At 42.7% G+C, this 17256-nt stretch overlaps 1 protein-coding gene across 4 annotated transcripts in view; it reads right to left on the minus strand.

Moving 5' to 3' along the window:
• The window catches only part of TMEM161B (transmembrane protein 161B), a 919424-nt gene extending 902453 nt beyond the window's left edge, over positions 1 to 16971 (minus strand). Inside the window, exon 1 of one of the 4 annotated variants that reach the window (XM_069627595.1) lies at positions 16770 to 16971. In XM_069627595.1, the coding sequence (XP_069483696.1) occupies positions 16770 to 16772 (3 nt within the window). In that variant the 5' untranslated portion in view covers positions 16773 to 16971. Of the gene's footprint in view, positions 1 to 4241; positions 4349 to 16623; positions 16644 to 16769 lie in introns of those variants that run through there. The other 3 variants (XM_069627592.1, XM_069627594.1, XM_069627593.1) reach the window with 3 other exon arrangements.
• Positions 16972 to 17256: the final 285 nt, after the last annotated feature.

The raw sequence follows: 17256 nt of genomic DNA on the forward strand, positions 1-17256 counted from the left end.
TACTATTTTTGAGTTTGCCCTGTGGGAAACATTCTAAAAGGTAATCCTGGGTCAAAAGATAACAAGTCGGTGGCTTTATTACACTGAAGCCATTACTCAGCCAAACACCTACCTATGTCACTTCAAAATCTATCTATCTAGGATAGGCCTTCCTTTTTGCAAACTGTATCCATGGTCCTCCTTGATGACGGAGCCTCACGTACCCAGTCATTCTTTTCCCCTTTCAACATCACTGGTGTGTCATTTTATCGCTCAGGTCATTTTCCTCTGCAGACTAAGGTCTGGATCCCATTGGCAGGGGCACAATACTCCAACTTCCGGACAAGTTAGGCACTCCGACACCAATATGGTGCCGATTTGGTGCTGTAGTCACATAACACCAAACACAATCTTAATGTAGGAGAAAATCAACAAAAAAATAAAAGCCCAGCACATAGCAAATATCAATTTAACTAATATTAAAGTGGTTTTACAAAGGTAGCGGGCGCCCCTCTCTCGCAAGAACAGACATGATAACCTGTTCAGTGGTCATTAACCACTTGAGAGTTCGCAGCCACTGCTTTTACTCACTGTGCCTTTCACAGATGGGAAATATCCATTTGCATATCAGTCTTTGTCCTGCCCAGGGGCAGTCCAGCACAGCATATTTGTAAAACTAATATTAAAGTGGTCTAACCTCAGCACATAAAATCGTCTCCACTACGCTATGCAGTTTCATTATGTCAGGCAACTTTCGATTTCGGTCATCTGTAATCACACCGCCTACTATACTGCACTTAAAGTCTTCCCTGTGCGCGCAGCTGGCAGAACAAGAACAGCAAGGAGCCAATACTCTGGCCTTTGCTACCATTTAGACATGAATTGTGTTATTTTGAATTTTTGACAGTGGGCAGCTTCTCAACCCTCATTCTCACACCAAGTCACTCTTCCCAATGCACTAATAACACCCCATGAATTTGTTGCATGGTATTGGGCATCTAAGAAGTCCCACGGAAACCAAGAATGCCTTTCTCTACCAGCAAGGGCCCAAAGAGCAGTAGTAATGGGGCAGTGGCAGTTTGCTGGCTCGAACTAGCACCTCATTGCCACCCTTCCAAGCCCAATGGACTACTGCATTGGGCACACATTAGGAAAACGAAATAGTCATCTTTGCCTCAGCTCCGAGATATCACTTTGATAGTAGATACCCGAATCTTGCTCATGTGATCTGCACCTCGATTTACTCACTGAAGGCTACATCTGATGATTATTTGCTCCTCAAGTGTACCCTTGTGATATTTACTAGTGGACTGCACCCCGGACAGAGATCCCTTATGCATGTTGCTCCTTTAAATCTGCTTGGAATTCATTCGACTGCACCCTTGTGATATTCGCTACTTGATTGTGCCTTTATATCTGCACCACCACTGATATTTTGCTCTTGATTGAACTCGAGTGACAATTTCCCTCACCCCGGATATCCGCTCCCGATTAAACCCTGCGATACTGCACCCTCATGAGATCTGCTCTCTGCCTTCACCCATATGTTATTTTCACCACAAAGGCGTCCCATTCTGTCCCAGATTTCTCGCTCATGAGGTCGGCTCCTTGGACATGGCTTTGGATATTGCACCTTATAGCAGTCTTAAGAAACTGACTGCAACCTTTCAAAGTCCTGTGCCTTCCAGAGCTCCTAGATGTCATCTTCCTTAATTCTTGTTGAGGATTGCATTACCAGAAGCACCCCACGCCCCCGACACCCAGAACCAACGGCAAAGGCGGACCTAGCATAGCAAATTGGTATCTGGTTTGAAACATCCCTCAGCACTTAGAACTATCAACAACTGGGCTCTACCCAACCTCTGCGTTACCTTACCATGAACACCAGTCTGCAGAACTTCTCATTCAGAAGAAGTAAACTCCCCATACATGCCATGTTAGACATCGGGTATCTGCCACAACCACTAGAACTAGTAACTGAAAATGGAGCAGAGTTGGAGCAGATTACAAACATAGCCCAAACAGAGACCAGCCCCAGCAGCCGACTTGCACAAGAGTGCAGCAACTAACACAGGAACAACTACAAGACTCCAAAGATCCATATTACCCCACTAGATCACAATTCTTACATCTAATGCAATACCTTGCCAGTTTGGTAGGTCAGAAGAAGGAGACAGACTAGTTTATGTCATATCCAACAAATTACTTATTGAAATAAGATGGAAATTGCCTATCCCTATTCTTTGGGTTTCCCTACCTAGCAATACTAACTAGTGTACTCGTTGTCAAAGTCCAAAAAGAAAACAGTCTGTCCTCCGTCTCAAAGCTAATCTCTGACCCTCCCACTAAGGAAAAAAAGAAAGAAAAAAAAAGTCCAGCAGAATGACTCCCTTCTATTGCATAGACTGTTCAGCCCCAATAGGTGATTTTCAAATAGTTCTTGGCCATCTCTTGAATGAAAAACTAACTCTTCTCTGGGACTTTTCCACCCTCCTATCCTTCCCTTTCCCTTTAAAGATTATCTTTTTCTCCTTGATATAATTGAACTTCACCCCATTGGGCTACGCCCTCTTGAAGTGTCTCTATAAGGTTCCCTTTCTCCAGCACTTGAGGAACCCAAAATGTCCCTTCTCCTGATCGTGATTCACTGTATTCCTTTGTTTCGTATTTCCCTGTGAACGTGTTTTACACAAATCTTCACTTGCACTATTAAGCGGATTTTCACTTTGGACTGAATCAGATATTCCCAACTACTGCAAGGGTTTTGTTGCTCAGTTCCTGTTTTGTGGTGCTTAATGAAGCAGGTTCCACAATGTCTCTCTTTAGGATTATTCGGTTTCTTAATAACACTTGTCTCCTCAATGTAACAAATAGGCCGGTAGTTACTCTCGTTTTACAAACACTTGGTTTGTCACTAGGACGAGTAGGCTGTGTTCCTTCTCCCCGTATCAGTCTCTGGTTCTTGCGCATCTCCCGTTACCTTCCTGTTCATGGGATAGTGTCAACGGATCTCTCTCCGGCATGGGGATAACTCTCTGCGACGGAACAGCTCCTGCAGTCACGCAGATTCTTCATGGTGCTTCAGTGTGACATTTTCGTAGCCACGGCTCCAGTGTTCTCTTTGCCATTTGTGGACAGAGCCATCCACCTTTTACAGATCATGCCACTGCTCACTCTGTTCTCATTTCTTTTCCTCTTGGTTCTCTTCCCCTGCAAAACACAGACTTTTATTTCCCCTGTGCCTCTTCAGTGCGTCGAGTGGTCAGGTCCTCACAACTAAGGATCTCTCATTTCTCAGCAGATCCTAGCTCTTCCCAGGCACGAACTTCCTGGGCTTCTTCATTCTCCATCTTAACTACTCCTTCCATTTTTATATCCGAGGTCTGGGTCCTCCCCAAGTCCCTTCTCTTTGGTGAGTATCTCTTACACATCTAGGCTTCTTTGTTGCAGTTTGGTTACTTCTAGCCCATGGAGCGATCTGTATTGCTCGCTCAACTCTCTTCTTTGTCTCAGTGATTTTGGTAGACATTTCTTCAAGATGAATGTCGGGGCTGTTATTACAATAATAAAACTGTGGCTTGTGCACTTTATGACTGCTTTCAATAAAAAAAAAAATAGTGAACTGATTTTAAAATTGGGTAGAGGGTTACTTCCTGCTTTAGTTCAGTCATTTACGGAAAACATGATTCATGACTTGTCAAAAACGGCAAATATCTAGAATGAATGAAACACAACATTTGATATTAAGTACAATTAAAGAAATCGCTTTCTAAAATCGTTTTTTCTTAAGTATTGTATTAACAGAATGAGCACGTGTCTTATATTAATTGATTGTTTAAATCGTAATACGTAAATGACTATGTAAAAGTTATTTTGAACTGCATACATAAGGTGGAAAAATAGTAGACGTTTCTTTAAGTGACTGAAGTTAACAGTTATCGGTAAGATAAAGAGATCAATGGGGCCTATTTTGTTTTTCAAACAAGTAACGTATGCAGATCCAATTGCAAATGCAGTTAAAACTGGATAACATCTAAAAGTACACAATGAATTACATATCGCAATTTCGCAAATGCTCACAGACCCAGTAGAGGTGACACCTCACACCTTGACTGCTTCCCTCCCCAAGGTCACACTGTAAAACATTAACTGTTTAAATTCCTCAATAAAGAAAAATATCCACGCAGAACCCATTTAATTCTATATGAAAAACATCAGCTCATGGAAAGCAGTTGCCCAAAGTCAGAAAATCATGTCAATACCTTTCATTCACTGCCAGGAAAAAACGTCTCACTACATCCAAAGCAACATTGTGTTCGATGATTTGGTGCTTGTATTTCCACATACACTCATCTCCGAAATTGACTGCCTCCTGCAGTTGATAAAACCGCCTCCAATAAAAAAAAAAAAAATGTTTTCAAAAAAAGTGGAAAAGCCTGTCCACCAGCGCTTTACCAACAATAAACGCCACCCTGCATCTTTACGGGCCTTTGAAAATTACTGCTCCGTTTACGGTCCACCACATTTACGAAGTCGGTTTTTCATCTCTATTATCTCTAAAGTAAAACAATTAAGTGAACTCCATAAAACAGTATCTATGACGTTCCTACAGAACAGACTTGGTACAAATGTAAGCCATTACAGCTCCTGTCTCATGCAGGTCCAGAGGTAGGGGCTTTCAACACTGGCAATCAAACAGGGTCCCCACACACTGGGGGCTGTTATATCTTACCTTCGTGGCAGAACACATTCTACCCTCACATCACAACATGGAGATGCAACCTTTCTATGTGACTGTCTTTACCCGTTACGGTTCGGGGATTGGAACATTCTAACAAGGACAGGCAGCGCAAGAGCTGGCAGTGGGGTGGATGTTCAGTGCTGCCGTAGGAGCAACATGTCTACAATAATCAATAAGGCTACGCCTCATACTTGAATTTTGGCAATGAGGGCCAGCTCTGGCACCAACCCAGAAAAGAGTCACCACTGGACCCCAGAACTGTACCATATGGCTCTACTGAGAAGTACCACAGGGCCAGTACTGCACCAGAAAGAAGTGGATCATCATCTCCTACCATCACCTTACAGGATTCTTGTCCCTCGGACCATTTTAGGCATGCACGGATGTGCCAACTGGCAAGGAGACTATGACCTGCACATTTCATACTTCACTTTTTTTGGTTATATGCATACCTCGTTGTAAGTTACAATTTAGCCCAACGTACGCTCTGCCACGTCCCATACGATCAGAGTCAGCAGCAGTGTCTGCATTAAACTCCCACAATGGTGGATAAAGGCCTCCATGGGTACAGTAAGCCCTTCAAAGTAATCAGGGTGGGTCCTTCTTCCATAGTCACTGAAGACAACACGGTATGTAATATGGGACATATAGCTAGGATGCCAAATGCATGTCTAAATGCATGTCTAAAAAAGGGATCTATGGCAGCATTTGAATCTATAGTAATAATTCTTCCACAGGAAAGGTAGTAAACATCCAAAAGACCATTATGATGCAATGCCTTAACAGAAGGGGGTGAGGGGTTTTATCTTCCCCTCATTATATAACATATCTTACCTTTACCTCTTAACACATCCTACCCTCATCTCAGAGCATGCAGCTGGAACCTCTCTATGTCAATCTCTTCCAATCCCAGCACTCTGCCAGCTTCAAGGAAAGACATTCTATCAGGAACAGGTGCAGGAGCTTGCAGGGTGGATGCTGTCGGAATTAGTATTTTACTTGATTTGTATAGCGCTGGACAATTTTAAGAACCACGCAGTAGCACATTTGGAGGTAATCAGTCGAAAAAATGAAAGCAGTTGTTAGAGGGCAGATAGAAGGTGGGTTTTAAGGTTTGCTTAAAAATGCAGATACGATACATGACATTAATAACGCGCCTATACACAAGTGTTCAAGGTGGGACGAGGCAAGGGAGGGGGAACAGAGGGAAGACAGACAATTGCAGTACATGGGATAATAAATAACATAAAATAATAAAGAATGCCCAGCTGGTGGCAAGTGCAGACAAGCGCTGGTTTGGGGACTGTAGGAATACAGAAAACAGTCCCCAGGTGTAAGGGTTGCCAGGGAGGAAGAGCAAGCGTGCAACTGGCAGGGCTTGGGCCCGAGATCAGATGGCTGGCCAAGTAACCCAGGCAGTCTCTTTATCAGCCAGGAATCAAGCAGGGGACAGGGGGAGAGAAAGCAGAAACAAAGAGGAAGGTTTTAGGTGCTTCCGGAACCGAAGATGGTTCTCCTCAAGTTTCAGGGAGGCTGTTCCAGAGGGATGCCCCAGCTGAAGAGAGAGTTCTACCACCAACTCGTTGCTTGGAGAAGCGACTGACCCTGAGGGAGTTGGAGGCGGATGAGCCAAGAGCTCGAGAGGGAAGATATTTAGGAAGAGAGAGTTGAAGGTATTGAGGCTCCAGGCCCCAGAAGGCCTTGTGGCTGATGCAGAGGGTTTTGAACTTAATCCTCGCAGCCAGAGAGATAGAGAGGAAGAGAGTTTCAGTGCTTAGGAGCAAATAGAAGAAAGGAACGGAACCATGAGGAGGCACGGGGAGGGGGTTATTTGAGACAAAGTACAAACTGCTTCTGGAAATGCAACACAGGAAGGAGAATAGAGTGATGTAAGTGAGGAAATAGGGAGGGATTCGGACCATGGATACATTTAAATACAATAGTGAAAAATAGAAACAAATTTGAGAATCAAAAAGGAAGCAGAGACAGAGAAAGCAGGGAAGAAGAGATGAAGGGGCGGGGAAGAAAAGGAAAGACAAATGTACGAGTTATAGACAGAATGGAGGGAAATAAGGTGAGAGGGAGGGTGACCAAGGTGGAGGGATCAACATTAGTTCATACGAGAAAAGAAGAGAGGGAATCAGAAGGTTAGTAGCATGAAAATAAAGTTAGGAACAGGCACAGTGAATATTAAATGGACATAACCGGATAGGGTAGTGTTAGAAATGTGATGGGAAACAGAGGGAGGGAAGGTCAAAAGGTAACACCTAGGTTACAGGCAGATGAAGAGAACGTAAGAGACGAGGGGGGGTAGACGGGGATAGAATAGAAGTAGCAGGAAAGAAGGGAACTTTGGTTTTGGAAGGGTTGAGGTGAAGGAAATGAGAGGACTGTCTGATGAATTGCAGGTATTCGTCCATTCTCCCCTGTGGGGCTAGGGAGGTGAGCTCACTCTGCTAGACCTTCCCTAGGGGGAAAGGCAAGTGGGACCTCACTGGGAGAGACTGCTCCATTGCAGACAAGGATTCCCGGTCCTGTGAAGAACTCCCCAAGTCAACTACCATAGCTGCATGTATGGGACCATCTTCTATGAAGAGTAGTGTGGCAACTTTACATTTGGCTGAAGACAATGTGAAAAGAAACAAGGGAAGATTTCCCTTTAACCGAGATGTGTATTAACTGGGACGTGTCAGAGCAGAAGGAGAAAAGGCGATTGATGTATGCAGGGGAAGCCCCCTGACATCATTCCGTGTCAAGGTGGAGTCCAGCCATGTCAATGAGCGAGAGAAACCTAGTGGGAGACGCTAGAGGCCCAGCATATGTAGCCACAAAGAAAGCAGTACGAGAAGAACACAGAGGAGAGGTACCTGCTGGCGGCGTGACCAAGCTTGCAGACTGGTGGGGCAGGACGCCCGAGGAACAGTGCCAACACTACCGAGAAGGGAAGACTGAGCGCCATCCAATCACCAGAGCCTGTGGAAGGCAGGCACCCGACGAGGAACCAAGAATTCGAGCAGCGAGAAGAGAGAGAGAAGCAGTACCCGAGCATGAGCTGAGCCCTGCAACCCTTGCCCGCACAATGAAGGGTAGGGGGAAATCAGGAAGCAGGAGGCGGCCAGGGAATCATTACATGCATGAAGAAACTTGTACCAGTCCTGTGGATGAGAACAAAACTATAACATTGTGTGATTGGAACTATAAAAACCCAGGAAACCAAATAAACAAAATCGGTCAGGGAAGACCAGTGTCACTTGAAGAGAGACACTCGTCCCAGTTCTGAGGATGGGATAATATCAGAAAGTAGTTTAAAATGGATGCAACCCATATACAAGAGAGAATAGGTGTGGAGCCAACAGAGACTGGGAACTAAAACTATGGGTGGAAGGGCAAGAACCCTATATCTGCAGAGTTGAAGGCTGGCGAGAGTACAAGCCAGAAACACACAAGGAGAAAGACGAGAAAGCTCACCCATGAACAATATAAAAGAGCAGACAGCCTAAGAGAGAAACCTTGGCAAAGAAAGGCTAAAAAAGGGAATCAAGGCAAACACAAGTTAGAAAAGCCTAAACAAAAAACATATGCGGTAACAAGAGTGTGAGGAATTACTCAAAGGAAAAGTACTCAAAAGCTAAGGCTACAGAAAGCACGAGAACCAAGGGTCATTTTGAAGAACTACAACACTTGATAAGAGGGACAATCAAAAGAGAACGTTGAGAATGATATGAGCCAAAAAGAAATGTGTGTATAAAACCATTATCAAAGAAGAAGAAAAGACCAGCGGAAGAAGAGAAATTCTCTTGGCCCATTTACTATTTAGTGGTAGGGTCAGATAAAGTTAGTTTTGTCGGGAGGACATATTTACTTTTCACTGCACTGCCTGACATCTGACAAGCGCCTTTAGTTCATTTAGACAGGCAGGGTATTCCGTTTAGCAATAGGGAGAGATGGGCATTATTCTTATCCTTTTCATTAAAGGGAGTACAAAACGTCCTCAACATGTCCGAGTCCTCCTGACCCACCACAAAGTCCAAAGCTGAATAGCAGAGAGACAAACTGGTGAGTTTAGAGAGTCAGAAAAATAAGAAAACGAAAAAGAAATTAAGCTATCTAGAGCATCAACAAAACTATGCTTCATACTTCTGATGCTACTCAGACAAACAGCACATTAGCTTTTCTTAAGTGGTGGTTTAGGGATTCCCAGCTGGCTGTCTATCTTTGTTCTGCTGTGCAGAGGCGAATAAGCCTGTCCTGTGATAATTGACACTAGACATGTCCCTCCATTGCTTTCATCTCAGATGTTTGCCAAACAATGGGGCTGATGGCATGCACATATTCTCTGGGGAACTATCAGTGCTCACAAACTAAATGATGCGTCACTTTAAAAGTGCATTTTCAGGCCAAAGACAGACCTCTTCAAGAGAAGTTAAATGATTACAAAAATGTTTCTGTGCTTTGATCTCTTTTGTCCGAGGGAGTGCATACAGTTGGAGACGAACCAATTCCGTTTAACATGGATAAGATCATGTGCTCCTTGGGTGCAAACCTGCTTTTCCTCCTAAAAACATTTACCATTTTCCACTGTCCCTTTTGTATTTGAAAATCTTCCAGATCAATGCATTTTTGTAGTGGACAAAGTGTGGGCTGGCTAGCTTGCAGTAAGTGGGTGTGTGCATAGATGTATCAGGGTGTAGAGTTTATTTGAAATTACAAAGGGGAGCACTATTCTAGGTTCTTTTGTCAGTCGGCCTCGAGATTAGGACTGTGAAGCACAGTCTCCCAATTATGAAAGAGAAGTAATTAACGAATCTCCATTTTTTGGTTCGAGATATCATGTATAATGAGGGATAGATTAGAAGAAAGGTGCATTATGGTGAAAACTAAATGGACAGTGCCAACTAACTGAGAACGATCAGTATTCTGTTTCAGCACACAGAGCTGTAGGACTCCCTAACCGATTAAAATGTATCCGTTTTGTATAATTAAGCCAGAAATGGTGTTACCTTTCTAACAAATCAGTAACATCAATTTTAATATGGTAAATTTCTCAGTGATAGAATATTGCTGATGGCCACACAAATAAGAAACAAGAGTATATGAAAGTGGGGCTGGGCGGTATATCGATATATTTTCGTAATAGACTAAGACAATATTAACATCCTAGCGTAACATACACCGTTCTAGCATATCTTAAAGGTCAATATCAGTCGGTAATTCATAGGGTCACTTCTGTCCCCCTTCGTAAATATCGTAATTACCACTAACCACTTCCAGCAGAAGGGGACGTTGGTCTATGTGACTTATTAATGGTCACCCCTGATCGCTTTCAGGAAGAGGGGCGTAGGTGTCTGTGACTTATTAGTGGTCATTGAAAAGGCTAAACGTATAGGTAACTGTCTTCTTTTGAATTTGAAAGGTATATTTGAATCAGATGGAATGAGAGGTAAGCGGTATAAGAACAGTATGCAAGTTTCATCCATTGCACGGGCCTCTAAGATGCATCTTTGCAGACGCGCAATTGTCAACCTTGTTCCATTGCAGAGTCCCTGTGATGACATAAGATTGCGCAGTTGCATAATTACAGCCCCTACTTTCAGTTTTAGCTAGTGAGGAGGCATTCGTCCGGAAACATTGAGCTGGTAATTAACTCTTCACTGACACTGGAATCTCTGTGCCCTCTGTGAAGAGAAGTGCGGGTGGAAAGAATTAACTTGCAATTATTCTGAATGGTTATGATAGTAGAAGGTGAACGTGAAGAACGGTGCTCACTCTGTTTGTTAAAATGATAGCTGTTGTTGAATTGGAACGGCAGAGGTGCACTTTGCCATTTGGACAGCAAAGGGCCACCTAACATGGATAAATTGGATCAGCTGATTACAGAAACATACCTAAGCATTATATAAGAAATATACACACATTATTACATAACTACAATTTGTATTTACATTTTGATATTTACACAGCTGCTGTGTGTATTCTCAAACAGAAAGAGGAACGCTGTATTTACACTTTACTTTGATCAGTGCCCTATAAATAAAAAGGTGCGTCTGACATCTAACATGTATTTGGCGGCTTATAACTGAGCATTTAACCCACAAACAATATTATAAAATATAGATATGTATCGCCATTCAAACCAAAAATATTGAGATATAACGTTTGGTCCATTTCACCCATGACTATATGAAAGGCTATAGACTGCACCTTAACCGCTGACCATGAGCTTTTGGTCTGCCCGGATATACTCAGGCAAGACCCTTGAATGAAAGCCAATGTATCACGCCAGCTCAGACTGGCAGAGAGAATGGACCCCTCATCAACAGCGAAAGTCATCAGGGGGGTGGAGGGCCTTTGCCCCTCACCCGAGGAGGATACCTGAAGTGCAATCAAGCAGCCAGGTTTACCCAGAAATGCAATACCTGTGGACGTGAACACTAATGACAGGCTTTGTTTTTGAGACAATGGGGGACATTTTATTTTAGGCTGGATGACGGAATAGCATGCCCAAAGGCCTGTTAAGTGGCTCTTTGAGGCTTGGGGACCAGCACCCCTTAAGTATAAAAACAACATATATGGAAAGTGGGCGGGTTAGATGGTTGGGATGCTGTCCGTTTGTTTTGCAAGCAAACTAATAAATCCTTTTGCTTTACTGTTCCCAACAATTATTCTAACCATGCATAGCTTGTCATAGGATTCTGCGGGTATCTCCTCTTGAGCAATAGTGGTTTACTTGCAGTGGTGGATTGGAAACCATAAAGGGGCACTGATTTCTTTTTCAAAATGCACCACACAAGCTAACATAGTAAGCACAACCCCTCTGTGTTGTGAGCATCCCAAAATATAACATCTTTTTTTTTTTTTTTTTTTAAGAGGGAGGTAAAACATACAGGAAGTGGTATAACAAATACCTACCTCCAGACGGCTATTGGCAAATAAAGATTTCTGGGAAACCGGTCAAGAGGAGGCAGCACCAATCTTAGATTCCTGATGCCAAGAGGCCACCTCAAAGTGATAAATGGGAAAGCGAGCAAAAGGGAGATGGGACGAGTGAGTATTTATGAATATTTGGTTTTGGAGAAAAAAAGTGTCTGCCAGTCCTGTTCCAGCCTTCAAAGAGACATCACAAAGACCCTATCTGGGGTCAAATATTCCCGAAGTTTCAATAGTGGACAACATAGAACACTGCTGAGGTGTTGGAGTATATAGTATGACATAACTGTAAAATTGTTAATTCATGAGAGTCATTGAACAGTGTCTGATAGTCAAATGAGCGTTTCAGAAAAATTAGTTATCTGTCTGACCAAATAGACTTGTGAATGAGAACCACCATAGTGTCTTCAAAGAGATGCTTCTCGATGAGGTGGAGGTGGGAGGCGGAAGTCTTCCTGCTTCAAACCTTGGCCACTGTAACAGCAGGATTCAGGTCTTATGTCTATGAGGCTAAGCCGGGGCCCCATTTTTTGTCTTGGTATCTAAGGGGGTTCCTACCCCATAGATGAGTGCTGGCACATTGGCCCAGCCATAATTATATAACACGAGTAGCTAGTCCCAGCTATACCCCAAAGAAAGGGTGATCTTTCCTCTACTGTCTGGGGACGACAATGTACATTTATATAAAGAAAAGAAAACAAGTTAAAAATGTACCATGAAAATGCTATGTTCTGAAAAAACAGACACCATAGCATATACACAATATAAATAGTTGAATTTTATTTCAATGACATACAAAATGCAAGGAACTATCTACCACACACCACAAAAATCACAAAGCACAGATTAAAACAATAGTGCTCTAAAACAAAATTATCCAAAACTGATCTTGCAACACAATCAGACAACAAAGATGCAATAATCCAATTTGTGTAAAAAAAAAAAATTTAAATAAAAAAAAAAAAAATCACCCTACATGTTTCTGTCCCTATCACCAATTTCAACGGACATTCATCAAGGGTTGAAGAACGAATACCTGAGAGATTTTTGATTTGTATGTGGATTGTTTTCCAAGGGCTCTTTTGAAATTTGCCAGTGCTTCTAACACTGCTCACTATGCATGGTATTTCCTATCGGGTAGAAATTCAATTTCTAGTCTTAATTATTATGACGTCTTAATTCCCAAGGGCATCCACAAAACACTGGTGTGCACTGTCGCCAAGAAAAACCTCCAAGTAATGGCTTTACGTCAGTCTTTATCATCGTGTAGTAAATTCAAGTCATTCAAATAGATTGAAGGGATAGTTTGTCACATTCTACAAAGTCCTAAATAACAAAGCTAAAAATATCCACAGCCACACGGGAACAAATGCCTAACCTACATTGGCCCAGCCTTCATTTAAACCCGATTAGGTAAGCACAAAGTCTTCCTGTATCCAGAGGTTTCAAAACTGAGTTTCTTAGTAAGTGTATAAGTGCCCATACCCAGGGATCTTCTAGTTTAGGGCAAACCTTGTTTTTTTTCAAAAAGGTCAAATCTAGACCAAAGTATCCTACTGACCATTCCACCCAATAACCAGAAATATCACATCCTACAAGTAGCAGACCAACAGGACAATGCAGTAGCATATTGTTCACTTTTCAGCTAATCTAAACTCATGCATGTGGTATTTGTTCAGTCGGTAACAACGGGAATAGCCTGCAGACAATATACATTGGTCCTTGATGTATTCTTGTATGCATATCTGCCTCTTCCAAACACAGTCCCTCTAGAACAGCTCGTCAGCATAAACCTGATATAAAGTCCCAAAATACAGAGATTTATTACTGGCACACTAACATGCGTTTCCCCGTAGGAAGAGAGACCGAGCTAACACAACACTGTACTGCACTGTTCATGAAACAAGGAACCCACAGAATCCCACACCAAATGAATAAACAATATATGCATGTTACAAATTAGTTTGTAATGTACTTGCTCTCTGGCACCCAAGGTCAAATGGGGAGAATGCCATGTTTATATTTTGGATGTAAACAATATAATTTTACGTATCCTTTCATCACCTAATGGTTGACCTTTACTCGTGCTAAATAGCATCACTTAGCAAGGATGCGCCATCTAGGTGATGTATCGATGTATCCATTGGGCATAGTTCTTATATGTATGCTTACACAAAAACAACGAGAAATGTACAAATAACCCAAATCATGTATAGTAACTGCATTTGGACATACAATTATGTTGTACGGGGGTATTGCCATTATTTTTCTTATTTTACTTTAAAAAGTATCACGGTTTAAATAAATAAAACTTTATACACCATAATACATTATGATATTCATTTCAAAAGAAAAAAGGAATATCAAATTAACATAATACATGAATCTCTTCACACATAATTAAATGATTTTTAATATACAAATTCTAAAATATGAAATGTGTGCCTTAGATAGTGCCTTAAATAGTAACACTGCTAAAAAAAACCTAGTCTCACTTAATACAGTCTTTTAGCAATGATACCAAGTATCCAACCACAGCCAAAATAAGAGACACATGCCGTTTAGTCATTCCAGAACATGGGCAAAGTTAACTTCTTGGTTATGCACCAATCTATTAAAATAAGCAATTATTTATTTTAATGAAACGCATTCAACCAGACAGTGCTTCAGATTCTCCATCCCCATTGAATAACACAATCTGCAAATTCTCATAGCATTAGAGAGCATCTTTCTAGGGCCAACCACCTCGAGTTTTCCTATAAATTAAAAGGTGCTAGCACATGTGAAGGCCTCTACATTTTATATCTGATAGATTGACATAGGGAATACAACCACCAGATGTTGGCAAAAATGTAAAATAATCATGTGATAATGTATTAATTTGGTAATATATTTGTGAAAGTGTGTTTGTATGCTTGGGGTTGGCTCCAACGCCATAACAGTTGGTGGGCTGAAATGTTGGCCCAAGGTCTGCATACCAGTCTGGGGTCTACTGGCGATAGTGAAATATGGCCAACCCCACCCATTCGCCCTGCACAGAGCAGGGTGCGGCCATGTGCCATCAGTATATGCAGTTTTTTGCGATTGTTGGCTCCAGCCCCACAACAGTTGGTGGGCTGAAAAGTTGGCCTGAGGTCGGCATACCAGTCTGCGGTGTACTGACGCCATTGAAATTTGACCAACCCATCCAATTTCACCCTGCACAGGGGTGTAGTGGGGTCCGGCCCTGTATTCTTAGTATAGGCAATTCCAGGAGATTGCCGACTTGGGTTTTTTTCAAAAATAGGCAGTTGGGGCACAAAATAACATATACAAGGCTATAGCAGACCCCGGCAATGCCAGGGGGTATGGCTAGTAGGACATATTCTCACATCAGTCCCATCAGGATGTTTTTCTTTTAATGTCTTTGATAATATCAGACCATACTTTTGACATACAAATGTCCGGCAGAAATTGCTAATTTGACCCCTTATACTCTATCATGACTTTAGAGACAACCTCTTTCCAGATTGACCTCAGAGATGGATTAGATATATTCTGTTGGTAAGAGGATTCTCATATAGCATGATGCTAGACGTATTTTATATAAACTCTATCAAAGATACAATATTTAATTCTAGTTTAATGTATTCCATCAGAGTTCTGGGCAGTAGTCCCCGAATCTCTGTTCCAATTGCAATCCCCATTTCCGCGGACAGCTCTAAATAATACGAATCATGAAGTGTAGCTCTCCCTCCTTACAGAAACCTCCACCTGAGCACTGAAATAGAGATTGCCTATCATAGCAAACCAGGACCGTTGTGGGAGAACTCTTTACCTTGCAGAGATGCATATATAGGGGAGCTCCTAATATTGACGCCCATCTCTCAATTTTAAGAAACAAACAGAATGCTGTACACCATAACTGATGTATGGTACTCCCAATTCTGTCTATTTTTATTCAAATCTTAATTGTGCAAGCTTCATGCAGCAATGTAAAAAGCATGAAGAGTTCCTCACAAAAAAGGCCCACCAGGATCCAGACTTCCCTGTAGGTCAGGCAGCCGCTGGTTGCTTGTCCTGCAGGATGCTTACTTCAAGGTGAAACTTTTGAGCCCCTAGCCCCAAAAACACTGTTCCATAATCACCAGTATCTAACAAGACCTAAATTCTTGCATTCATTTTTTCAACTCATAAGTGTATTCACCACCACTTCTTACTGCCCCCAGATAGCACTACCCCTTTATGTTACTTCCATGCTTATATAGCACTCTTATGCCACATAACTGTCCCTGGGCACCTGCAGAATTATGTCAGATCGTTGTATGGCTCCCGCCGTTAGTACCTCCCCCTACATTTTCAGCTACCTTGGTATTTTTATCTTGCTGGCACCTGCTCCTATCTATTAGGGTTTTCCCTCCACGTGTGCATTTTTTTTTTATTTCTAGTCAAGACGTCTACATCATTTAACTCTCAACTACAGTGCCATGAAGCCAGTTTTACCTAGAACCCTAAATCGTTCAAATTTCGTCACCTAGATCTTGCCATCTCGCCCCACAGGGAAGAAAGTTGGTCATTATCCAGACTCCTGTGCCGCACCATGCGTAGCATGGTGTACTGACAATGCCTTTATTATTATCATCACAAAGCACCCACGCCTCTGTCTCGTTATGGCAGAGGTTGGTGGCCCGTTCGAACACAATGAAAGCACTGTTCCACTCCAGGAACCATACTTCCTAGCCCTGCAGCCCAGTACCTCCAGTTCCCCACCTGCTATCATACAGGAAACTATCAAATCAAATATGCCTTTCTATCCCAAGTTCCCTTACAGTGCTTCTGTCGTCCCTGTATGACCCTATAATTTACTCCACATTCACCTTTCATCAGGAACCAGCCCCACGGCCACCTCTTGTCATTGTCGATCACCTGTCCCTTACTTAACGCAACATTTGCTGTGCCTCCTCCCTCACTAGCTTCAATGTCATTTAGGTACTTACCCATCAAATTCACTACTATTACTACGCCTCCTATCCTACATTAATTGATTCTCTCCGTTTCGTTGCCCATACCACAGCCGCCCTTCAGGCATCTGTCGCTCCCCCATGCGAGAATTCTCCCTCCTTTAGGGTTCATTGGCACTCACCATGATGCTCCGCTGCTGTCAAGCCCTCACAAGGTTCACTGCTGGGGAAGAGGCGGGGCTACCGCGAGGTAGGGGGGAACTGGGCAGAACAAACGCGGTTACTTCCCATGAGTACGAAGGTCGCAGGTAATAGTTGCCATGAGAAGGGACTGTGTGATGTCACACGTTACGCACATACGTTTCCCAGTGGTTCAGTCAGTGCGCATGCTGCCGGTTCACTAAAAACCCGAATGCCAATAGACAAGAAAGACGTAAAGACTAGACCTGCAACGCCCACTCCACCATTCAGTTGAAGACGCTAGCCATCTTGCATGAGGGCACACGTGGTCTCTTTTGAAAGCTGCCATTGGGCTACGGCATTCGCTGTTAGGAGCATTGCATTGCTTTGGACATATCATGTACACAAAAGAAACAATGACAAAGCTGCACAATATCCAGAAACTGCCCAAACCCCACTAACCATCTCCCCCTTCTCGTCCACACTCCC

This window comes from Ambystoma mexicanum, chromosome 6p (genome assembly GCF_040938575.1).
Source record: "Ambystoma mexicanum isolate Mex_15411 chromosome 6p, UKY_AmexF1_1, whole genome shotgun sequence".
NCBI classification, from domain to species: domain Eukaryota; kingdom Metazoa; phylum Chordata; class Amphibia; order Caudata; family Ambystomatidae; genus Ambystoma; species Ambystoma mexicanum.